The sequence below is a fragment of the Anguilla rostrata genome, chromosome 7 (genome assembly GCF_018555375.3).
Source record: "Anguilla rostrata isolate EN2019 chromosome 7, ASM1855537v3, whole genome shotgun sequence".
Taxonomy (NCBI): domain Eukaryota; kingdom Metazoa; phylum Chordata; class Actinopteri; order Anguilliformes; family Anguillidae; genus Anguilla; species Anguilla rostrata.
Window position 1 is genome coordinate 8985786 of NC_057939.1, and position 26430 is coordinate 9012215.

At 49.8% G+C, this 26430-nt stretch overlaps 1 protein-coding gene across 16 annotated transcripts in view; it reads left to right on the forward strand.

The window, feature by feature from the left end:
- The window catches only part of exoc4 (exocyst complex component 4), a 155445-nt gene that overhangs the window by 33193 nt on the left and 95822 nt on the right, over positions 1-26430 (forward strand). For all 16 annotated transcript variants that reach the window (XR_010331156.1, XR_010331154.1, XR_010331143.1 and 13 more), the window contains exons 8-10: positions 3245-3390; positions 3602-3690; positions 25203-25299. Coding sequence is in view for 1 of the 16 variants with exons in the window: in XM_064342642.1 (XP_064198712.1) it covers positions 3245-3390; positions 3602-3690; positions 25203-25299 (332 nt within the window). In the remaining 15 variants the exon portion in view is untranslated. The remainder of the gene's footprint in view (positions 1-3244; positions 3391-3601; positions 3691-25202; positions 25300-26430) is intronic.

Here is a 26430-nt window from a genome sequence, read left to right on the forward strand (position 1 = left end):
CACACGCACACACACAGACATACACACAGACACACAAACTCACACACACATGAACACACGCACACACACACACACTTGCAGTGTATTGTCTGGTGGTAAAAGCCATTTCACACAAGCGTCAGGCTCGCTTTTCACAGGCCTGCGGTGGAGCCTGTCAGTATAGATTTATAGCCTGTTAACATATTTCTCATTTCTAAAGCAGATGTAATGGCAGTTTGATATAAACGCAGGGTACGTGGTGAGAAGAGAGTGCTTCAGAAGATTGATTTTTTTATTTTTTTTTAACAAGCTTCTTTACTGAAGTTGCTCCAAAGTTTTTGTCCACGGTTGACCCACCAAAATCTCATCACGACTGGTCCCATTGGTTGAGAGAAAAACAACTTAGCTGGACCCAGTGACTTAGTAAATGGAATAAAAGCAGGTGATTAGTAGAACTGCACCCTGGTGGATAAGAAGTGTATAGGCCCGTTTCAAGACTGAAATTAATTTTGGATGAATTAAGAGACTATCCTGTGTCAGTGGTTTCCAACCCTGTTCCTGGTGATCTGCTGTCCCGTTGGTTTTAATTTCGCCTGATTCAGTTTGGCTCAGTGGGCGTCTCTAGCTGTTGAATGAGGGTGTGCTTTGTTAGGGTTGAAGTGAAGACCTACGGGATGGTAAGCCGCTGGGAGCCGCTGTCCTGTGTGGCATGTTTTTGCCAGTGTGCTACGAGTTCCGGTTTGCATCTCTTTGTCTTTGTCTGCCTGTCTGCCTTTCTCCTTTAGCGGCATTCAGTGTGAGTCAACATGGCCACTCTTTCTGTCTGAGGCCAGCTAAGCTTCCTTTGATCAGAGGTCTAGCAGCTAGCAGACTGTGTGTGCGTGAGTGAATGTGTGTATGTATGTGTGTGAGTATGTGTGTGTGAGGTGCGTGTGTGTGCATGTGAGTGTGTGTGTGTGTGTGTGTGGGGGTATGACTGTGTGGTGTGTGTGTGGAGTGGGTGTGTGTGAGTGAGTGTTGAAGTGAGGGAGTGCGAGTGTGTGTGTGTGTGTGTGTGTGTGCATGAGTGGGTGGGTGTGTGTGTGTGTGTGTGAGTGAGGAAGGGAGTGCATGTGAGTGTGTGTGTGTGTGTGTGAGTGTGTGTGTGACAGTAATAACAGTTCTATTGAGAGCGTCCCCTCTCTCTCTCTCTCTCGTCCCCGTTTGTCGCTGGGCCGCGGCGTCCCCCGTAATGAGGCGTCTGATGGAATAAAGGTGAATCTAATAAGATTTAATGCTGTTGATGCAGAGAGATCTGCGGATCTCGCACACAGACACACGCGAGGCGGTAATGAGCGTGTGGGAATAATTTGCAAGTTCCACACACACGCATACATCAATCATCTTTTGTCTCCGGGAAGAAAGAGAATAAGGGAATAGAGAGAGAGAGAGAAAGAGGAAGAGGTCTCATCAGCCTGAGGTTTCTGTTGAGTCTTCTGGGCTCGGCTGAATCAGCTATGCATGAGTCCGGTTCATTTGCCATTTTAATGAACTTCATGACTCGGCCACAGCTAATTTATGCAGGGTGCAGCTCCCCTCTGGAATATACTGTGTACCTGCGGCTTATAAGGTCCATTTCCCATGGGAAGCCCTCCTGTTGGGTGAATTAACAAAATGGATACCTTACCGCGTGTGTAATGAATTCCTGAAGAAAAGTTACGGTTTGTAAGTCTTTTCTTTCAGCACATTTCAGCTGAGAGGGGAGCAGAACAGCTGGTTGCGTTCGACGCCTGCTCTGTGTGGTGTTGTATCCGAGACGTGAGGTTGCATTTGCATTTTCTAAAGAATTTCTTAAATCTTAAAATAGAAAAGTAACACTGGTAAAATGTTCTGCTTCTCGAAATGGGGATCTTGCAGACTGACGCACAAATCTATACCTGTTGTATACTTCACCAGGAGGCTGGCTTCTCCATTATTCCCTGCGAGGGCAAGGCTGAGACTTTCATCTCCTCTAATTACAGACCGCCATCTTCTAAGAAGATCTACTAAAGCTAGCCGTGCACCCAGATTTCCTCTCCTGCCAGAATCTGATGTTCCAAAAGGAGGGAACAGTGTTGCACTCTTTTTCTCCTCTTTTCCTCGTGCCCTCGCTCCGTCTCTCTCTCTCTCTCTCCCCCCCTCGCTCCCGTCCGTCGCTCCGGCGCTGTCCGCGCGGTGTAATCGCATCAGAAAGTTGAGTAACTTCCCCGCTAATGCGGCTTAAGTAGGCCGCAGCCCTTCATCAGGCGAGCGCTGGCGTTTCATTAAGTCCGGGGCTACGCGCGCGCGGCTCCCTCCGTCAGCCAATCACGTCGTCATTAGTAATTAATACGCTGACAGGATGATGACTCCGCGCGCTCTCCGCCGTCTGAAGGATCGTTTCAGACGAGGGGTCCTCTCTCCGCTACCGGCCTCTCTCTCTCTCTCTCTCCCTCTCTCTCTCTCTCATCGTTTAATTACACCATTAAAAGTGAGATGGATTTCCGTTGGTCCTGTCATCATTGCCCCCCCCCCCCCCCACCCTCTTCAATGCGTTAGAAATAGAAACCGTAAATTGCCGGACTGAATTATTAAGCGATTAGAAGTGTAAGGGCTAATTTGTTACACGTGTACAGTAGCTGCGATCGTTTAAGCAGCTGTGAGAAAAGTTAACTTTCGTCGTTTTTCGTCCCCCCCTGTTGAATATTTGAATCGATGGAATTGCGTTTGTATTGCACGTGTTACGAAGTTGTGTCAGGTCACGTGGTCATCGCTGTGCTGGTTTGCTGTTAAATTCACAGTAACGGATTTCACTTTTGTTTCAGCTCTGTTTTATGCCTCTTTATGAACCTGGAGGAATTCAGTTTCTACATTCATACAGGATACGCAATCCAACTTTTACTATGCAACTCAGTATTCGCCATATATTTTCAATTCACTGACAAAGGCAGTATACTGAAAAATTTGTAACGAGTGGGGAAAACACACACACACACACACACTGCCTCCAATTTCTTTTTTGGAGCTCTGTGTTATGGACTGAAACGTGTGTGTGTGTGTGTGTGTGTGTGTGTAGGGATAGACGCACTTTGGCTGCTTGTAAACCAACACGAACCTCAGGCCCTTGCCCTACCCGGGCATAAGCGCGTCCCTTGCCTTGCACAAAGATGGCCGCCGCGCTGGGTGTTGTGCTGGGTGTCGTGCTGGGTGTTGTGCTGGGTGTTGTGCTGGGTGATGCAGACGCTGACGTGGCGCTGGCCCCCTGCAGGTGCTGCTGATGGACTACCTGGACGTGAAGAACACGCGCAGCGCGGCCGAGCCCTCGGCCCAGCTCTCCTACGCCAGCAGCGCCAGCGACTTCGGCGCCTTCTTCGCCAAGAAGAGGCCGCAGCGCCCCAAGCAGTCCCTCTTCAAGTAAGAGACCGGTTGCCGCGGTGCCCGCTCGCCCACCCAGCCACGCACACAAACGCACGCACGCACGCGCACCACGCACCACACACACACACACACACCGCCCACACACACACACACCACACACACGCTCACACACACACGCACACACACACACACACACACAAACCCACGCGTAACAGGCCCCAGCGTGACCCTGCGCTGCCCCCTGCAGGTTCGAGTCCTCGTCCCACGCCATCAGCATGAGCGCCTACCTGCGGGAGCAGAGGAGAGAGCTCTACAGCAAGAGCGGAGAGCTGCAGGGTGAGTGCCGGGGAGGGAGGGAGGGATGGAGGTAGGGGGCGAGAGGAGGGGAGGGGAGAGGAGAGTTTGGAGGGGGGGAGAGGAGGGAGGGAGGGAGGAATGGAGGGATGGAGGTCATAAAGGGAACAGGGCAGAGCAGGGCTGCCCAATCCCTTTCCTGGAGATCTGCCATCTTGTAGGTCTTCACTCCATTCCCAATACAGTACACCTCGTTTGGAGATCTTGTAGAGCTGCTAATTGGTCTCATCAGGTGTGCCAATTTGGAGTTGAAATGAAAACCTGCAGGAGGCTGATCTCCAGGCCCAGGGTTGGGCAGCCCTGGGGTCGAGACATGGAGGGGATGGGGACTGATGAGTGAGCGTGAGCATTTTGGTGGACGAACTGGTCGTTCGGTTTGCTGGGGCTACCGTTCTTTGGTCGTGGATTTCCAAACTGTGACACTTCAAAGAACAGGGGACTACGGGTAAATTCTCATGGCCTGTAATGAATGATGTTTGTCATTTTTGTCGGTTGAACTTCAGTTGGTTCGCCATTGACTCAATTATGAGGAGTACCTGACTTCTCAAAGCACTGATCAGTATTTTAATTGAGTTTGAGCTTGGATTTCTGCAGCCTCCTCCTGAACAGCCCAAAGTGTGCCAGCAGTCTGTGCCTGCAGCATGACCGTCTCTATTAGCAAGAAATTTAAAAAATTCAGTTGTCAGCATAAAGGCAAGGGAATGGCTCACCATTGTTTTTTTTTTTAAATGTGACATTTGCATTAATGGAATGGAAAGATTAGCGAGCTACAGTATAGCTCTGTATGTGGTTGGTGGACATTTTTGCCAGCAGACTCCATAATAAGCTAACGATCCAGCACATTGTTCCAGGGCTAACGCGAGTGCCGTTGGGAATGAAAATATGTGGCCACTTACCAGGCCGCCTTGCCACTTATTTTCATTTCAGTACGTCGCAAAACATCGTTTCACAGACTTTCTCTACTTCTTAAAGTGCGTTAGAAAGACTGCATTTCTTGGTAAAGTGAATAGCTGTATTAAATTTAACTTACCACATTACTACGGTGTTTTAAAATGGAAAGAACTACCGTACTTGTCTTTTATAATGCGATACTTATAAAACATAAACAGGATTTCAGAGGTTTACAGTGTAATTGTCTTTACAATTATCTTTGGAATGGGTATACGCATGAACATATGGATATACCAGGAAGCCTGTATGTGTGAGATGCTGAAATGTAGGGCCGGGGTGCCAGATTTGGCTGCTTGGTAACACACAGGATTACCAAATGGATTTATGATTGGCTCAGCCCTGGAAATGGATAACGAGAGAGAGAGAGAGAGAGAGAGAGGGGGAGAGAGGAGGAGGGCAGGAGAAGAGCATGTGCAGGGAAATGCCCGGTGCTAATGCACCGCTAACCTTTTTATGATTTATGAGTTTATACGCGTCCGAGAGGGGCAGACTCCACCGCATCAGAGTTCGTTTAACAGACTATTTCACTTCGCTAATGGGAGGGGGGGCGGGGGGGCGAGACGGAGAGAGCGAACGACTCGGGGAGTCGCTGAGAGATGCGGGAGCTCTGGTCCGGTAAATTTGTTTAGGCAGATCGTCAAACAAACGCGAATTCGCCGAACGAGACGTCGGAGGGAAACGTCGGCGCGTTGAAATTTATACCGGGAAAGAAAAGTGTGTGTGAGCGGTCGGGAGGCGTCAGTGCCAGGCAGTAACGACGGGCTCATTTCTGAGCGACTGTGCGATGAGTGATTATTTGTCTACCGAAGTGCCTGCTTACCGCCGTTTAGGCGCGATGCAGGGAGACGTTTCGGGAAGTGCGGGAAACGGAGCTTATTTAAGTCGACGCGTTTTATCGCCCGCCGCCGATCGCGGCTTCCTGCCGCAGGTGCAGCGGGCCTTCGACGGAAGAGTGCGGGGGGTTCATATCGTTTCAGCCCACCGCGTTTCACACGCCATTTCATCTCCGCCTCCATCTGCAGTTTGGGGCGTAATGACTCTGGAAGGGTGGAGGGGTGGAGGGGTGGGGGGGGTGGGGGGGGGGTATGGGGGGTGTACGATGATCCGCCTTCTGCCGCATTAAGACTGGGTTCATAGCTTTACGTTAATTGTTCATTTTCTTTCTTTTGGAAAACAGTTTCCTCCCCCCATTTAATTCCGCATTTTGTTTTCAGTTGTGTCTTCATCACGATGCTGACTGCACCCCCTCACCAGTTGATGTGCGGTTAAAGCTTTTGCGCTCTTCTGCTACGCTCCCCTGCAATGCTGGGGCTACTCCCTACAGGAGTCCACACAGTGCTACAGGAGAGAGATGGCTCCTGTCCAACGCGATAATGCACATTTCTCGCTGGTGACATCTGCTAGCGTGTTGTGCTAGCACTTCTGTGGAAGGAGCGAATGTTGTGGCATTGCCGCTAACCCCTGGGTAGCCCGTGCTGGGATAAAACCAGTTTTTTTATTTGTTGTATTGCCCTGCCATTATGACAGGTGGCAGACCCAGGGGTAGATTCAGTCAAACGCACTGAGCCAGTTCAAGTCAAACCAGTTTACAAGTTCAGCTGATGCAGGTAGCATTTCAGTTTTTTTTTTCCACAGCATGCCTCTGATTCCCACTGGCCTCGATTAAGTTTAACAAAAAATAAAAAATAAAAAACTTCATTTACGTCCCATTTCACACGGAATGCCTGTCTGTCCCGCTGAGATGGACGCAGCCATGCGGCGTAATCCAGATCACCTGGCAGCGTCCGGGAGTTTTTAACATGCCGGCAGCACCTGGGCGATGCGCCCCGCGTACAGCGTGTTCGCTGCCTCCTCTGTTTAAGGAGGAAGCCGTGTTTTGATAGCGTCTCTTTGAGTAAGACGTAGCGTTCTCCGTCTCCCCGAGCGCGCGTGTTTGTTGTAACCGCGACTGAGACAAAGAGCTTATTTGATGTTTCGCTCCCCTTTGAGCGAGTCGCTCCGCTCCCCCCCCAAGCCCCCCCCCCGTAGACGCATCGCGTGGCGGGAAAATTCATTACGGGAGGAGAAGGCGCCCAGCGCATGCACAGCTTAATTACAGCCGTTTCCGTTAAAGCACACCTCCGAGAGTTAAACTGATTAAAACTTAATTTAGGGGGATTTTATTGTGTTTCGGCACGCCCTCTCGCACCTGCGAGCCCAAACTCTGTCGGAGTGACGGGCGTCGCCGCGTCCCGAAATCAGGAGAGCTGTCACAAACGCAGTTAAAAATGCAAAAAACATCGAAGAAAAATGGCGGTTATTTTGGGGGACATTCACTGCAGTCCGTATTGTTTGTTCTTCAAAAAAAAAAAAAAAGTTATTTTTTTTATTTTTTCATTTTTATTCAAATGTTCATTGTTGAGTCTCTTATTTTACTGAAAAATGCTGGCTGAATTTTTAGTTTTCAGGACAAAGCCGCACAATCGCGTGAGTTCGAGGAAAACCCTCAGCCTTGTTTTTGTGTGTCGAACCAGTGCTTCAGACGTCTTGAGAGCGCTCCCCGTGCGGAGTGACTGACTGGTCCATCAGCGCGTGAGTGTTGTTTTCCGTCACACGGCCCGCCACAAGGAGGCGAGAATTAAAAAGTCTCACAGAGAGAGAAGGTATTGAAGTGTGCAGGTGCGCGTTGGAGTCCATCGCGGGCCCTGTCTGTAAACAGCACGTCGTCTCTGCCGGATTATGAGAAGCGCGCCTGACATTTTTATAATGGAAATCCTGCCCCGCCGTCTGCTGAAGGTTAGCATGATAACGTCTTGTCATCCTGACACAAAGAGGAGAGGAATTCTGCCGCACGCTAAGAATTGGCTTCGTGTCACAACCATTTCCCGCACGCTCGCCGTGTCACGTCCAGGCTCGGGGGGGTGGGGGGCTGAAACGCGCCGGGCACTCAGAGATATTGGTCTCGGCCATTACCACGGAGCTGTTCTCTTTTCGTGTGTGTGTTTTTTTTCTTCTTCTTCCCCCGTTTGTTTTTTCTTCTCATGTGGGAAGAACGTATAATCGTTATCTAATTCTCTCCGCACTCCTTCATTGGCATTGAAGGTTAACAAGGGTGTTTTGCGGGAACAGATTTTCAATACTTGACCTCGCTATTATGATTTATCCCGCAGATAATAGGAATTTGAAATTAACGGTAAACTCCGTTGGGGGTGAAAAACGTCGATGCGTTTTTTTTTTTCTTTTTTAACTCTTTTCAAAATTAAACCAAGGGAAAGTACCTGATAAATTCCGGTTAATCCAGCCAATCAACGTCATGATTGATTGTCTGTCCGATTTTGTATTTATTTTTTTCTCTCCTGTCTGGGTTCCTTCAGTGTCATTAAGCCGTGTGATTGATCCGCACCTTCCGCGCACGGATTACGCCGCGTGTTCCCGTCGTGGTTCGCCGGGTGGATTAGCATCGAGTGATTTGTCAAAGTCTGCCACGGGAGAGGAGTAAGATCGCCCGCTACGTGACGGTTTGTGTCTGCGCACATTGTTTCCCGGTAGCCGTGCCGAGCAGCAGTGCTCCTCTGTGTGCGCTTAGCCTGCGCGCCCCCCGCCCTCCCCTGCTCTGTGATGGGCCGGCTCGCGCAGGCACGCGCGCTCGCGTCGCAGGAAGCCCTCCCGCGCTCCGCTCTCCATCTCACTCATGCTATGGAGAAGAGGATCTCTATCAAGGCGGGGATTCGAATGTTTAAGAGTGCCAAAGGAGCCAAGTTTACGAACTTGCCTGCTCTGTAAATGCGTTCGTGCTTATTTTATTTATTCATTTATTTATTTATTTTCATTCACATTTTGGGCATTTTTGCAGGCGCTGATATCCAAAGCGACTTACACGGCGTACATTCTGAACATGCGATCCCGTTTCTACAGCTGGATCTGGATATTTACTGAAGCACTTGAGGTTTATAGCGTGCTGCTCAGGGGCACTGTGGCAGTGCCCTGCCCGTGAATCAGGTTTACAAGCCCAGTTTACTAACCACTGCGCTACACAAACACAGAAACTCGTAAAGTGTGTATGCAATAACTCCTGATACGCATTTGATATGCTTCACAAACTGGAACGTTGCATTTTAATGGGCAGCTGTACCAGCATGTGGACATGATGGAAAATGACTTCAGTAAGTCCTAGGACTTGTGATAGAGAACCAAGAGGGAATACACTGTTGCTTAAGTTCAGTATGTTTGGAAAGGAAATAATTAAACCATAGGCAAGTGATTGGGATTAATCTAAGGATAGATTTGGTATCGCATTTTTAACCGGTATTGTTTTGTTGATTAACAGTATTATTTAAACAAACGACGCTAGTTTGTCACTATGAGAACTTCAACCAAGCACAAATTTTCAGGTCAAGATAAAAAAAAAAAACGGTCTTTTTTTTTTTTAGTACCGGGCGCTAGCCGCGTCGCTGCTGTAATGAATGTAAAACCTGCAGCGCGTGCAGTAGAGCGCCCTGTCAGAGGTTTACGAGGCCGGGTCCGCAGAACTTACGGCTGCTCGTTAGCCCCGACGGCGCGGAGTCGAGGCGGCGGGGCCCTGGACGAGGTGGGCGGAGTCGCGGCAGCGGTGCCCTGGACGAGGTGGGCGGAGTAGTGGCGGCGGTGCCCTGGACGAGGTGGGCGGAGTCACGGCCGTTAAAGGCGAAAGGGCCGCGGTGCGTCGGCGCCTCTGATGGGGCGGTCCCGAGGGGGCCGAGGAGCGTTCGCCACCGCGCGGCTGATAACGGGTTTGGTGGAGAGACGCGACGTTCCTCTCCCCCCGCTTTGATTTAAACGGGTCCTGAGACGGGTGGCGGTCGCAACCCATTCATTACTCAGCCGGTCCGGTCCCCAGGCGCACTCCTCCGCCCTCCCCTCCACCCCCCACCCCCCACCCCCCAACCTGGAGCTCGGACGCTGATTGTGTTGAATGTCCCAGGGCCAATTTACTGCTATTTCCCCATCAGGGTGGAGACAGTGGAGCCGGACAGAAACAGGTTGGGAGTGTAAGGGGGACTGTGGAAAATGCTCTATCGAAGAGGCAGGGAAGGGGGAGAAATGCATAAACAATGTAAGAGATGGGCTGAGAGAGAGGGAGTTGTCATTGACTGGAATAGATACGTTCCCTGAAAATAATTAAAAATACATTGCTTGACGTGACGGTACAGTCACTTTGCATCTTATTCAGCTTTACATATAGAAGTGGAGAACATTAAAAATAAGGCCCCTTCATAACCAGTAAGTGTGAAGTTAGCCAAACAAATAAACGGTTCATTTCGTGACCAAAAGTAAATACCAGATACTGAAAGAAAATACTAAATATGATATGGAGCATGAACTCTGCGGTACAAAAATGAACGTACTGTATCTTGATACCGACAAGCTCCCATTGTATATTTTATGCGCAAATTAACACAATTCTAACACACACTGTTCTACTGGATTCGATTCAGAAGCGTAATTACATTAGTTTTATATAGCAAACGTCAATGACTGAGTACTTCACTCCCTAGACCTAGACTACTGCACTGTCCTTTTACACTGCCAGAGCGTCAGTTGGTGAGAGCTACACTACAATAACATGTTACGCCCGTGAACAGACCGGCGCACTTGAATGAGAGATAATCCAGCCTCCATGACTGCAGTGAGAGATCCTGTAACAGTCTCCTTTATCAGAGGGACAATCCCATTGTGATGAGCGCGCTCTAACAGGAAGTAGTAGCATTGTCCGGACAGGAACTCAACAGTGAGGAGCCACGCAGAGCAAAAGGCTCATCTCCACGGCGCGAATGGCGGTCGCTACGCGGATGTGCTACGCAGCGGCAGTACAGCGTGGCACGTTTGTGTCTATGCTCGTTTGCTTTGTGTTTCTGACGCTCTTGTTGTACAGTTGTATTTTCTTTTGGTCACGGATAAGTCTCGATTGTTTGCCTGAATTCTGAAATGAGTAGCAGTTTTATTATTGTTATTGCTTATTTGTATTTCATCACAAAACTAATTTGCCAGATGCAAAGCTACCATCAAAAAAAGTATTGCTTATTCAAAGTTTTATTTTATTTTTTGGTTTTTTTTTTTTTTTTTTTTTTTGATATTTTTTTTTTTTTTGCTTTTCCCTCCCTGCAGGTTTTGGGCTGTTCTTTGACATTACCTACATTACCCCTCATATTCTTTCAGAATAATAAATCCTCCCCCCCACCCCCCCGCCCCCCAACATCTTTCTAGTGTGCGCTTGTTTGTTGAGCTCCCGCCTCAAACTTATTGCTTTTTGGAGAACAGATTGCTGCCTTTAAACATCACTGTATGAAAAATTAATGTGAAATTGATCAGTCTTTAAATTAATACCTGCGCTCAATAGAATATGCCTGCATAAACAGAAAGCTGGATGCGATTCATAGTCTGCGGTCGGGGGAATTATTGACACAGCTGCTAAGGCAGAAGGACACATTGTCGGAACGCACGTAATCTGTTCCAGCAAATTCTCTTTTGTTTGTTACGGCGCTGCTCTATGTAATCACGCCGTGTGATTAAAACGATAAAGGGCCGATTTAGTAAAAACAATGAAATCATCGTAAAGGCAAACGTTTCAGTGCGATGTGATAAACATAAATAAAGCGGAAAAATGTCGTTTCTGAAATTGGGGGCATTTTCATCAGGAGTCAGAATCTGCCGTTTTTAAGTGAGGTCCGCATTATCTTGTGCCGTCCAAACGCCCGGGTTGAAAACACTGAGGATGAGGAGGACTTCTGAGGACTCGAGCAGCAGACTGGGAGAGAGAGTTTTTCTTTCAATTCAGCTTCCCGTGTGTGTGCAGTGCCTGGACCATGGTGACGCTTCTCCCCTTACCCAGGGTTCGTACGGTCATGAAAAACCTGGAAAAGTCATTGAAATTTAAAATGCAATTTCCAGGCCCTGGAAAAGTTATGGAAAATTATATTTTTTGAAAAGTTTTGGAAAAGTAATGGAAATATTGCTAAAGTTGCATCAAATATAATTACTAATTAATCCAATCATAAAAATAGTATGTATAGTAATAAAACGTAAATTGGCACGTAACCTTCGCGGTATTTTGATGGTGAGAGAAGTTAATTCGGTCTGGCTCAGTCTGTTTACAGGCAAGCCCAACAGGCACGCTTCTGCTAATGTACCAGTTAGTAAACGTAGGCCCTACTGTGCCGACAATATGCCAGGGAAGTGCAGCTTCAATAATATATCAGGGCTCGAAATTAACTTTTTTACTTGGTAGCACTGGTGCTCCCAACTTCAAAAAGTTAGGAGCACCCACCAAAATGTAAGGAGCACCAACAATATATGCAATAGATTTTTTATTGATAAACGACAATATAACAGTAAGGTTTACAAGTAACAGTTAAACGGTCACGCCTAAAATGTGTCGACTCTTCAAGCAATTGCGTGTTATGCATTCAAAACACGCTACACAAAACACTATGTTAACGTTTCAAAAAAAAATTCCGTAATCGTTCGCTTCAACTTTTCAGCTTTCGATAACGCTAATAAATTGAACATAAACTTTTCGAGCCCTGTTTGAGACATTGACAAAAATGTTAAACTATTCAAATTAAAATATGAGAGAATGTATCTAAGTGTGTCTGTCTGGTGTTTATTTGTTTTAGAGAGGCACCATATGTTTCAGATACAGACCTAAGTTTACTTAGTGTTACAATAAATAATTTTAAATCGTCCCGCTGTGATAAAGTCATTTGTTTTGGTCATGGAAATTCAGTTAAAGGTTGTGGAGAAGTCATGGAAAAGTCATTGAAAATCATTGGTGAAAAAGTGTATGAACCCTGCCTTACCTTATCTATCTGGGCTGCGGAATTTGATCTGAATTTCTTAGTTTAGTGTCCTTTCAGAATCACCCCGCCCCCTTTCAGGGATTTCATTTTATTCATTTCAATTGTGACAATATGGAAATTAAAAAAAATTTAGTTCTTCAGTGTTTTAGCCACTATTAACATATCTGCACACCGAGAATGGCCTGTTTAGAAATACTGACCTGTGTGTGTGTGCTTGTATTTGTGTGTGTGTGTGTGTGTGTGTGTGTGTGCGTGCGTGCATGTGTGCATGTGTGTCTGTGTGTGTATATTCATGAGTATGCGTTCACGTCTGTGTGTGTGTGTGTGTGCGCATTCTAAACCAATGGTGAGTGATCATCTTGCCTGTTAGATTACACATTACGAACTTCAGCTACTGAATTTAAAAACCATAAATCATTTTATTCATGCCAGAGAAGGAACAGAGAAGAAAGAGCGGGCTGAGATGAGCGCTTTGATCTCTGAGCGGGTTCGGCTCTGTGATATTGCTCAGTGGGGCGGTCTCTGGAACCAGCGAACGAGCGCGCGGGGACTGTGACCCCAAAAAACGGAAATGAGGTCAGCCCGGACCCTTTTCTGACTGCGCGAGGGGCGGGCCCCCCCAGGACGCCACTCAAACACGGGAGCAGTGGAAGCGCTTTCACCGGGCGGTTCGTGGCCCGGCGTGTTTTTACAGCTAACTGGCCACGGGCGCGCTGGGCCAGTAAACGCTGCCTGGAGCGGGACTGGGAGTGTGCTTAACCCTCAGCTCCGGCACTGAGTCGGCGGCGTTCTCCGCGCGTTACCCGCATCGACGGGCGCCCTCTTCAGCCCTCGTGGGGAATTGCGGCGCGAAGAACCGGGCGCCTGCCCCTGTCGAGTTCGCCTGGCGGTAGCGTCGTGCTTGTGCTCGTGCTCGCGGCGCTCGGCGACGATGCCGCTCGGCCCGGGCTTCACCAAACGCACGCCTAACCGGAGGAAATCAGACGCCGGCCGAATCTCTCGCCGCGCCCGAGCGTTAGCGGCGTTAGCGTTCATCAGGTAGATTATTTCCTCTGTAGGGTTTCAATTTGCGGACAAAAGGAGGAAATAAAGCTCTCGGTTAATTACTCCGGTCATGTCGCCGTCTCTTATTCTCGCCGTTCGTTCGTTCCCCTCGCCCCCCCCCCCCGGTCCCCCAAACACCTTGTTCTCTCGCTAAATTAAATAAAACAAATAAGACGCTGTTGTTTTTTTCTTCTTCCTTTCTCTTTGCGGAGGACTGCTGGGTGTTTGTTTCTGTGTGAAGGGAGTATTGGTTACGTCTGGAGCTGACGCTCAATATAAACCCAGCTCCGTTCATCATTCAATACGCAGAGCCAATCAGCCGCGCCCGCCGCCGTACATCGCGTACGGGAGGATTGTTTAAAAGATTAATTTAGTCTTCATTACGCTGCTGCAACACGCCATAGCTCAATGGTTTGTGTTTTTTTTGTGTGTCGGAGGAAGGAGGAGGGGGGGGGGGGAGGGATGTTTTGAAGGGGGGAAAAAAAGCTCATTACAGGAGACAGAATGGAGCGGATCCAGGGTAAATAAGCCACATTCTGCCCAAGACTCAGCCGGCCGATTTGGGGGAAGAGCGATCGACCTGTAGAGAGGCGGGGGCGAGTGGAATCCGCTGCCGCCTCTGTGAACGCTCTCCCGTCGTTCTCGAGCGCCGGCTTCCCAAACTGTGCGTCTGTGTCCATATGGGGGTCCTGGGAGCGGTGTGGTGGGGTCTGGGTGGGGCGGCAGGTCTGTGTGTGTGTGTGTGTGTCTGTGTGTCTGTGTGTGTGTGTGTGTGTGTCTGTGTGTGTGTGTGTGTCTGTGTGTGTATACACATTCTGTATTACAGCCTCTCTGTAGCCATTCACGCATTGAAATTACACGCTGCACTGGCCAGTGTACATAATGATATATCAAGCTTGTTGTTCCATATCTGAATCCATTTTGGAGGTACATCGTGTACCTCGCAGGATGATCCCTTTGGAATGGGTCCTGCGCTTAGAAATTTTGCACACCCCCGTTTCACTTGTGAACGAGAGGAGAGCACCAAGTATTAAAGAGGTAAACAGGCAGAGAGTTCTCTGATCCTTAGTTACTTTGGCAGAATGCTGCCGACGCTCTGCCGCTCTGTCCCTCTGCTCAAAGCCCTGTTTCAGAACGGTAATGATACAGGAGAGAACTGTTCCCTGACACCCGCTCTCACTCTCTCAGACACGGGGCTCTGAACCAGCGGGCCACGGGCTTGAATCACAGGTCCGCACTGTGGCCCTGTCAAACGCTTCTGTGATATAGATCTCAACCGGTGAGTAAATGCCAGTGGTGTTTGTTTATTCTCGTTCTCGGGTGTCTTTCCTATGGACGTGACATGTGACGTGTAGGGAGAAGGGCTGTTAATTAGCTCATCTGGGGGTTATGGGGTCTGGGGAAATCACAGACCGGTGTTGCATTTCTGCTCAAAAGTGGTATTTACCTGCACCTCATTAGGTCTGAAAATTAAAAAATGCGATTGTAATTATTACAGATGTACTCCTGCCTTAAATTAGTTTGTTTCATTTAACAACAGTGTTCTTAGGACGCTATCCCAGTGAGCAGAAGCCACAATCTTCACGATTATGGTGGTGGAAATCGAGGTTGAGAGACGTTTTGGCATAAAAGGACTGGGTTAGCTGAGGTTACCTCCAATTCAGCTCCAAACCAAGGTTTTACCCAGATATAGCCTGGCTACATCCTAGTTGACTATAAAACTTTCCCTATTCAACAAAATGTAGAAGGCTTTTCACCAGAAAAATGTTCACTGGGATGGTGCGAGTTGAGGTGGGGTGAAACCTTTTCTGTATTTTATTTTTTTTCGTCCGAAAGAATGGTTCAAAAGAAATTCAAAAATTTTATCTTTGTAAAATAAACAAATGAACTAAACTAAATCGTGTGACGTTAATTAGCCGCTGGCTGGTCATTTAAGATTAGCGGTGAGATTAGAGCACAGCTCCTGACGTGCCGTTTGTGTTCGCGTTTTAGTAAACACAGGATCTCGTGCGCTTTTTCTGAAACCATGGAAATCGCGCGGGGAAAATAAAGAGGCAGTCAGCCGATGGCTGCGTTTGATTGCCTCATATGCACTTTGTTCACCAGTAATTTTACGCCGATGTTTATCTCCGAAATAACATCACGGTTTGATTCTTTTTTTTTTTTTTTAAATCTTTAATCAGGGCTGCCGTTGATAGAAATCGCGCGGCGGATTCCGTCGGAAGCGCGCGGTTGAATTAGGCTGGTGCTGAACTGGCGGTGGAGTGTGGGCCTGTGATCTTTCTGAATGGGGCAGCGACGCGCTGAAATTGGGTTTTTCTGAGCCGGGGCTAGGCGGGGAGATTTGCGGCGTCTGCTGCGTAGCGGCTTTTGATGATCTGGCCGCCAGCCGAGCGCGGTCGCTGACGGCGGTGTGCGAGGGGACGGACGTTATTCATCATCTTTTTTAAAAGCGTCGTTTTTTTTAAAAGGACGCTGTGGCCCTCGTGTCCGTCTCTTGGCACCAGAGCGACTGCTCTGTCGGCGGGGTGCCTGCCGTCTGCCTGTGGCGGCTGCGCGTGAAGCCTACGCCTCTGACACAGCGGCCCGCCTGGTCCAGCACCTGGACAGCGCAGGCAGCGGCTCGCGGCACAGTCTGGGCTCCCCTGTGCTTCCTAGAGTCTGCGCGGCAGCAATACGACGGGATTGCGAATACGCCTGGGTGTTCCAGACGGGCAGAAAACGTGCGATGAAGTTGGTTAAAAAGGCTATGCTATGATCCCGTTTAGCATTTCGCTAAATGTCAGGGGTCCGTAAACGCAATTATGCGAGTGCACGGGGTCAAAATAAAACCTCGTGCTAAGAACATAAATGCTACAGCGAGACCTTACTGGCCAAATACATTTAATTAGGTGAGAAGTATTTTATTTTTTTTGTCCTTTCCCCCAGCTCTCCCCCTCCAGTGGTTTGGAAGTGCGGCGGCGTCCGACTGTGATTTCTTTTCCATCAGACTCTTCAAATATTTACGCGTGCGAAATTGTATCGGAAGCAAAAAAAAAAAAAAAAAAAACCCTCTTCATTTCTTTGATAAGGTCAGCTGGCCTGTCTGCGTGTAAACAGGCGTCTGGTCTGTAATGAAGGCTGGGGAGGAGAGCCGTGCCGGGTGGGAAAAGGCGGGCGGGGGGGGAAGAGGCGGGGAGCCAGCCTGCCGCCCGGTGTTAATTGTAATCAGTGGAGAGCTGTCATCAGCAGGGACGCGCTTACCTTCAGTCTTCCCGCCGCTGATTGGGGGCATCGTTAGACTCCTCACGAGCGGCGGGCGAGGGAAGCGGAGCGAGGGCGCCGCTGACGCCTGCTCTTCCGGCGCGGCCGGAGCGCTCTCGCCAGGTTAATTACGGAAACGGCGTCGGTGCGGGAGGCGGCGGGTCACGGAAGGAGACGGGTTCCGGGGAGGATGGATTTGTCTCCTCTGAACTGCGAGCGGCGCTGGGAAACTTTTTAAAGGAGTGCTGCAGACCGTGCGGAGTCTCTCACCTGGTTTGGCCGTATGACCGAACCTCGGCTCTCAGTTCAGCTCTACCGCCTATGACACTACGTTCATTGTGTTCTCACTAACGGCCGTGTTCTTTCAGAAGGTTCCGGACTGTTCTTTCTTTTCACGGAGCAGGCTGTCCTGAACGGCTCCAGTTATTCACAACACGAACCTGATGTGGTATTGAACATGGTAGTGTAGACCATTTTAAGGCAACAGGCGTACTCTGGAGCCTGACGCGAGTTCCCCCCGATCCTGCGTGTGGAATCCTGGCCGGCCAATAAAATTTAAACTCTTGGCCAGCCCGAGAGAGGCATGGAGGAACGTGAACGATGTGATAAATCCCACACAGCGTTAATGAACTGTGATGAACCCATGCGTATGAGACCAGTGATGAACCACTCCAGCACTATTACACTGTGATGACCCATGCAGTAATGATGACCGTGTGATGAACCACTCCAGCACTAGTACACTGTGATGAACCCAATGCAGTGCTAATGACCTGTGTACTGAACCCATCCAGCACTAGTAACCTGTGTGAACCCAATGCAGTAATGATGACCAGTGTGATGAACCCACTCCAGCACTAATTAACACTGTGATGAACCCAATGCAGTAATGATGACCAGTGTGATGAACCCACTCCAGCACTAAGTAACACTGTGATGAACCCAATGCAGTGCTAATGACCTGTGTACTGAACCCAATCCAGCACTAAGTAACACTGTGATGAACCCAGTGCAGTAATGATGACCAGTGTGATGAACCCACTCCAGCACTAATTAACACTGTGATGAACCCAATGCAGTAATGATGACCAGTGTGATGAACCCACTCCAGCACTAAGTACACGTGTACCATGCAGTGCTAATGACCTGGTACTGAAACCCAATCCAGACTAAGTAACACTGTGATGAACCCAGTGCAGTAATGATGACCAGTGTGATGAACCCACTCCAGCACTAATTAACACTGTGATGAACCCAATGCAGTGCTAATGACCAGTGTGATGAACCCACTCCAGCACTAATTAACTCTGTGATGAACCCAATGCAGTGCTAAGTTTAGTCGGTCCCTTTACTCTCGGTAACTGGAATTCTGTACCTACAGCTCTCTCTGCAGGAAAGGCCTGTATGCATAGAAAGGGCTGTGCTGTGGGCGTACACTGCTCACCTGTACCTGTAGAGTTTTGAGGTGGTTCAGTGTGCGCTGGCTGATGAGAAAGCAGTCAGATTAGCTGTAGGGTTGCTCTGCTGCGTCTCTGAGTTCAGATACACTCACTGTCCGTACGTGCATGCACAGTAAAATGTCCGGGGTTAACTCAACTCTGGCCATAGGGTACTCTCAAAAACTCTGTAGGAGTTGATTTATAACACTGGACATTTGACTGTGTCCCTGTCTTGTTCAGTGTTAAATGCAAGCAGCATTTCCAGGTTTTGAAGTTTTTTACGTGAAAATTTAGCCATGTAGCAGCAAAGCCTCCAAACTGCCGCTCTCTTGCGCATGAAACGCGGGCGTGGTCGCTACCGCAGTGCATTCTGGGGCCTCCTTTTAGCCACAGGTATTCCCTCACCTCTCTGTCGGGGGTAAATCTGTTGCTGGTTTTTTTTTCTCCTTTTCTCTCCTCTTCCATACGGCCTGTAATCCTGGAGCCGCGCGGCACAGAAGGTGGCCGAGGACACCTTCAGGAAGGGAGGACAAACAAACCGTTGTTTGCTCGGAACGTGAGCGGCATTTCAAGACGCCCGTCTGGCGGCGGCTCAGAAGCCGAAGGCAGACCGCGATGGCGCTCGCCGCCCCCGTGACGAAACCCGCGAAAACCGTGAAACCGCTCAGAGGGAAAATATATTACTATTATTTAGTGAAGTTTGGTCGAGGAGTTCCGTGAGGAGGACGACGGAGTTATTTTTGCCATGGACGGTTTCGTTAAAGCACAGGGCGTCAGAGTCCTGAAAGTGACGAGTTCTGAAAGGTCCTGTGAACTTGATGGGAGAAAACAAATAAACAAGCATATGGCTTGTGTGTGTTTTTTGTTTGAGCGGGGGCGGGAGGGGGTGGGTGGGGGGGGAGGCGGGGGGGTTTGCTAACAGACAGCTGCGCACGCATTCCGAGCAGCCAAGCTGGTGTGGCATGTGACATCCAGCGCTCAATAATTAATCCAACTCAATTTACAGGTTTTCTTTTTTTCCTTCTCCTCCCTTCTTTCCCCTTTTTAAATTTTTAATTATTATTATCCTGTGTCGTCAACAATTTTCCCAGCTCGCCTCTACAGTCTGCTGGCCAGGGCTCGGATATCATCCCCCTCAAATTAATTTTAATAATAGAAGGAGCTCATTAGGAGCCAATCGCATGTGGCGACAGTGCGGCGGAATTATAACCAGGCGTCTGCGGCGCTCATGAATTATTGAATTCACCTGATCTTATTAGCGCTGGAGGTTCTGCTCGCTGGGTTTGCCTCTCTGTGCCCCCCCCTCGCCCCCCCCCCCCCCCCCCCCCAGGCCGGTATGATGACAGGCACTCTGGCCCGGTGACCTTTACACATTTCAGGTAAATAAAAACTGGGAGCTCGAGCGGTCCGGCTCGGCTCAGGCGAGCAGCGGAACGTTCCGGAGAGGATCGCGGGTTGCTGCTACCCTTACCCCTTGCCGGGGGAAAATAGCTTCCCCGGTTTTGTCTGCGATGACTGCGCTGCCCGCGTTTCGGAAGTTTGACCCCCTTACCCGTGGAAATGAAATTCTGAAATGGTCGGTGGTCTTATAGAGACAGGGTTCCCAAAATATCTGAGCCCTCAGCTCATTTTATGAGGAGATTTTATGTGTCCCACCTTTTAAAGTGATAGTTCACTTACTTTCTGATAACCTGCTGGCTTTACAGTGATGAGTATCAGGGCATTCATGGGTTTGTAATCTTTAGCAAGAAAATAGACGTATCGCATAAGTGGCTTTTATTGTGAAGTTATGCCTCCAGAGGTCATATGAGTGTACGTCACCAGATTATTCTTCAAAAAGTGATCTTTGTTCTTATTTTCGGTTGGATCCGTCTCCTGTAGCCAGTGCACACTGTGCTGGAGGAAACCATAGCACATCGTGCTGTATCTGCATTGGTACACAGGTGCTTGGGAGGGAAGAGCCTGCTCAAAGTCAGAACACATCTTTATGTTTGTAACTGGGAATTGAGTGGACTTGTAGGAAAATAGCCTCAGGAAGCCCATTTTTGGTCGAGGGGGTGTTTGGGTGGTTTGTCTGGTGAGAACCCCCCCCCCCCCTCGCTCTCTCGTTTTTTTTGTCCGCGGTGCGTTTGATTACCTCGCGGGGCGGGGTGGGTGGGGGGGCACCGCTTTGATCGGCCGGCCCGGCGCCGGCGTTTCTGATCACAGCGACAGGACGCCGACGACCCCGCCGCTCGGCTCAACCGGGGGGATTACCGCCGTCTGCACCAAAGGGCTTTTCGGTTCTGAGACCGCTTTTCCTATAGTGCACACGTACACACACTTACACATGCATACACACTCACACACACGCACACATTTACACACACGCATGCACGCATGCACACCCTTACACACACACACACCCACACACTTACACATGAATACACACACACACACACACACTCAGACACACACACATGCACGCACGCACACGCACACACTTACACATGAATACACACACTCAGACACACACACACGCACGCACGCACACGCACACACTTACACATGAATACACACACACACACACACACTCAGACACACACACATGCACGCACGCACACGCACACACTTACACATGAATACACACACTCAGACACACACACACGCACGCACGCACACCCACACACTTACACATGAATACACACACACACACACACTCAGACACACACACATGCATGCACACACACACACACACTCAGACACACACACATGCATGCACACACACACACACACACTCAGACACACACACATGCATGCACACACACACACACACTCTTGTCTGCAGAGACGTGGAGTCACATGTGGCTCTGAAGCTCCTGTTTCCTCAGATCTTGGCGGAATTCATTACAGATCAAAACCACTTCTTGTCAATCCCAGGAAAGTTTAGCTAATGCAATTTCACTAAGTCACTGACTGGGTTGATTATGTTTGTGGGGGCTTTGGGGGGGTTTGGGGGGGGTGCTATAATGTGCAGACACCCCATTTCCAAGCTGGCCCTCCGTCCCGCCGCGGGGGGTGCACCCGTGTGTCTAATCCAGGATTATACCGCGTGCCTGGGGAAATCTCCTGTTTGACACATTCGTGCGCACGCGTTCGCACCCCGCCTCCCCCATGGGCCCCGCTCCCCCCCCGTGGGCCCCGCCACGGCACCTCGAAATCCACAGGGGGGTTCTGGAGCCAGCCGCGTCCCGTCATATCGCAGTGGGCATATACACACACCCGGCCTCGTTGCCGCGGACACGACGGCGGCCGGTCGCTGAAAGGTCACGGTGACACGGCGACGTGAAGTAACCGCGGCGCGGTGTCGCTCGCACAGCTTCTGGTGTGGGGGGGGGGGGGGAGAGGGAGGGGGAAAAAAAACAATTCGCAGCACTGCAGGGTATTAGCGCAGAACCAGGCCTTTCTTACGCTGAAGAACTGCCCTTCTTACTTTTTCCAGCTGTTGTTTCAACCAGCAGCTGTTTGATTGGGTTCGACTTGAGATGATGATGATGATGATGGGTATTAGAGAATGGGGCATACTGTCCATATCAGTTTCCACCGCCTCTCTTTATGAAGCTCTTTTCATCTGCAACTTACTCTGTCCTTTTCTCTCTCTGTCTCACTCAAGGTATTACTGTAATAAAATTACAGTACAGTATGTGTTAGAACGGTCATTAAGATTGATGGCTCGTGACATTAGCACAAGGTAGAATATTCGAAATGGCTCACTCTTTTTTGGATCCATTGCAGATGCACTGTTCTTTTATGGGTTTAAAATAAAATGCTCTCGCTCTCTCTGTCTCTCTCTCTCTCTCCTTTCTGTCATTTTCTCTCAATTATGTATTCAAGTTAAAAATGCTTTATTGGCTGGAAATGATTGGTGCTATGAGTTGCGATATTGCCAGAGCACGCTGCGGCAGGAGATGCAAATCGCTGTACACACGCTCGCGCTTCAGATCGGTAAACACTGCATAATTATCGGCACGGTAACCGTGACCAAAAATAAAAACGCGTCTCCGCATTTCAACGAACCCCCACCCCCCGCCAATCATGCGGTAGGGTGTGTCCTCCACCCGCTTTTCAGTCAGGAAGCTGACGCGTCTACTTGGGAAAATCCATTCTGAACCTGGGGGGGGGGTGGGGGGTGGTGTGGGGTTAACGGACTTAATTACAATATTAATGAACATCGCAGAGCCGACCCGTCCCGTGCTCACGGGGGTCACTGGACCGAGAGAGACTTCGCCGAATTTCTGATATGGATACTCGTGTTTGCCCAGTGAAAGTAAAGGTCCTTGTTAAATACCGTTTGAAAGTGGATCAGATTTGCACGCGTCGAGCGTGCGTCGGGTGGGTTGTAGCGTGCCTGTTCGCGCCGTCACAGTGCACGAGAAACACGCATCATCACACGTTGAGCTCTGTGATGGTTAAAAATAAAAACTCTTTTCAGCTGCATGTTGTGTGTGCTTATATATTTCCAGTATGGGCAGCAGACTAATGCAGTTTTTGAAAATGGTTGCGACATCTTAAGGTCACTGATCTTCTGTTTTGGCTGTAAAAAATCTAATTTAATGCGAGGAGTAATTCTATAAGTACTGCATTTTCTTCCCTCACCGAGCAAACCACAGAAACACAATCTCATGTTTTAATCGTCGTCAGTTGATAGCGTTGTGCGGGCATATCTGGCTGTGCTCTCCAGGGGATGAATGTGATTTCTTTAGACTTCAGAAGGGGCCCCATTCATCTATTAAGCCTGTCAGTTCATTTGTCTGCTGGGTGATACTTAACAGATTGTTTTCTAATAGTCACGACCATTTCCTCTTCGGCTCTCAGGGTGAGGATGATGAGGCAGTCCTGAGGAAGGCAGCCCTCCATCAGTCACTGTCACACTGCAGCTCCTCCGCACTTTTAAATCCGCTCACTCTTTCCTGCCCGTTTGTTTATGAGTATTCTAGTTTTACAGAAACTAGAGTAGGTGCGGCCTTTTTTGTGTGTGTGTGTGTGTGTGTGTGTGTGTGTGCGGGTGTGTATGTGTGTGTGCGTGTGTGTTTATTTGCACGCGTGCCTGCGTCTGTGTGTGTGTTCGGGTGTGTGTGCGCATGTGTGTATGTGTGTGTGTATGTGTATGTATATGTGTGTGTGTGTGTGTGTGTGCGCGTATGTATGTGTGTGTGTGTGCGTGTGTGTGCATGTGTGTGTGTGTGTGTGTGTTTATTTGCACGCGTGCCTGTGTCTGTGTGTTTGCGCGTTTCGGGGATTCTGGAGCGACGGAGCCGGTAGAAATGGACTGGTGGAGACTCTCCTCTGTCTGCTTCCCTCTCTCTCCCCCTCAGAGCCCCAGCCAGAGGAGCAGCTCTGTTTTGGAGGCGTAATTGAGTCTTAATTAAATTGGCAGTGAGGAACGGCGTGAGGGAGAGGGAGAGAGAGGGAAAGGGAGAGAGGAGAAAATTGGACGTGGGCTCCATTTCCACTCAGCAACAGGATTTGCTTTCCACTGCAGTGAATTTCATGGAAACAATTGGAAGTGTGTAGACTAAAAGCTTTTGGATTGGGTGCAGAATCCTTTCTCCTTTTAAATAAAGGGAAGAATGCGGGCCCGGGCGCTGGGAGATGATTTGTGGTAGTCAACAGAGGGTTTTCCATTAAAAAAAAAGGCTGTAAATTGTAAAGGCCGGGAAAGCAGTGCTTTGGAGAGGACAGTGACTGTTATCCACTTGAATGCAGAGGCGGGCGGTGAGTCAGAGGGACGTACCTGGTGGGGTTGGAGCCGATATTGGACGGTAGTTCACACGCAGGCGGTGCCCGATGTGGACCTAGCGCGTCACGGAACTCGTCATCATCACCGGCCGTGGAAAAAAAAAAGTATCGGGATGTATCGGGGAGTCGAAACGCGCTTGGCGGTAGTACGACGCATCACCGAGCCGCGTGACCTGATGTAGCCGAGCGGCGAAAAGCGAGCGAGTTCGCACAGTTCTCAGGAGCGGAGAGCGAGGCCGGGCCGCGAGCAGGGCGCTAGCGGGGCGCGCTGGGTAAATACGGGTGAGGGATCGATTTTGGGCACGCGGGGCTATTTGTTCTCGTAGACTTATTAAGGAGAGGCGACGCGACCGAGCGAAGACGCTCCCCCCCCCCACCCCCCCGCAGTTAGAAGTGTTGTGAGACCCTAATGAATGACATTGTCACCGAGCGACCCCGGCTCTCACACCGGGCCTGTGTTTATATTCATTGGCCCGCTGGGGCATGCTCAGTTTGCTTCGGGGGTCCTTTTATTGACAGCGCGCGCGTGATTCCTCCCACCCCCCCCCGGTCGATTACACGGATTACTTCGGGGTGGCTGGAGGTAATAAGGAAGCGCGCTCGTGATTTTGGGCCTTCCACCTGAGCGACTCGCGGGGCGCTGATTTTCTCATTAACCTCGACGGCGGCGGCGGCGGCGGTGGCGAAGGAGGCGGGGGCGCCGGCTCCAGCGCGCTCTTCAGTGCTAATCCGCGCAGACGCGTCCGTTAAATCAGACCTGGGCCCGTCAGAGCCTGCCGCCGCGGCTCTCCCGCCATCGCACCCCGCCGCCGGTGACGGGTTCGCCACACGGAGAGAGAGAGGGAGGGAGGGAGGGAGGTGGAAAGAGGGGGAAGTGAAAGAGTGCGGTTGTTCCAGGTGAAAGTGGGAGGAAGGGGCTGTTATGCTGAAAGAGAATATGGCGCCTCACACTTATTTGCTGACCTTTAGTCATTATTACACTCTGAGCGCTGATCTCCAGATGAGCCTCGCTCAGCTCATGTCGTGACATAATATCCTTTTGTGGGGGCTGAAAATATTTGCAGAAGCGGGGGAGGTGAGCGGTGGGGGGGGGGTCTCTCCCAGGGTCTGACCCCATAACGCCACCCCCCCCCTCCCCCCCCAGTGTCTGACCGCGCTGCGTTCCCCTGACGACCGCTGGCCCCTTCTCCTTTAAAGAGGCCCCCGTTTCTCTCTGCTCTTCCAGGGGGGGCCGACGACAACCTGATGGAGGGCGGGGAGATGAAGTTCGTGTGCAAGCCGGGAGCGCGGAACATCACCGTCATCTTCCAGCCCCTGCTCAGGTAGGACACGCTGCCGCACACATGCGTGTGACCTCACACACTCAGCTGGACAAAATGGAGGAGCAGGTTAACCATGCTTTCTGCTTCCTAAATGGGGGGTGGAGGGGGAAGGGACTGTGTTTGGTTAAACCTGCAGGACTGTGCAGGACTGTGCAAGTGAGTCAGCCATTGCTGAAGCCTTGACCTTTTTCCATCAGTGGCTCTTATCATTGGTCAGTTCAAAATGGAACCTTGCTTTGCACTGAATCGGCCCTTGAATTCTTGAATTGGAATTTGAATTTGAATTAGGGGTGAATTCATTCGATTGAAAGGAAGGTTTGTAAAGGAGAGTTTTTGTTCCTTTCAGCGATTGCAGCAGCCTGCTTGCTTTGTTGTGTACACCCTTGGGCTGCTTGGAGAACCCTTCTGCACTGCCAGTGTTTGGCCGGCTGTCACTGTGCTTTCTTTCTGTCTGACTGCAGAATTTTGCATTTAAGGAAAGTGTTTTCATTTGCGTTTTCCCACCTGGATGTGCTTTCATGTGAACAAAGTATCAAATGGAATGATTTTAGTGGCTCATCCTGTTAAGCCACTGTTCTAGCACACAAGTGGGCTCCACGGCCTAGCATTAAGTCTGAACCATGGCGGTGCCAGCTCAGGCAACAGACTGCTGGGTCTGGCATGGCCAAGGAAGGGAGGGTTTTACTCAGCCGGGGTGACATCCTCTCGTTGCTCACTAGTGACCCCTGCAGGCCGGTCGGTGGAACAGCAGCGGTGCGTGCGCTGGTCCGCTCCCTCCTGAACGTAGGGCAGAGGCTGCAGCGTTGAGCTCAGGCAGCAGTCGAGTCTGCACTTCACGCACTCCCTGTCTCTCTTGGGACTGCATTACTGAACATCGATCCCTGACCTTTGCACTTGTGCTGGCGTTGAGTCGTACGTAGGAAAGAGCTCTGTGCTTGGGAACCGTAAGGCCCTATATATGTGTGTGTGTATGCATTTTCCTCCAATCAATTTAGTCTAGTTTATGCTTCAGAGGTGATTAGAATTTAGTGGAATTCAATAACATATTATGAAAATAATGCAATTTTTCAATCTTTCATTTGATTTTTTTATTTTAATTTTTTTTAAAGATATCCCGAGGTATTCAGTTCA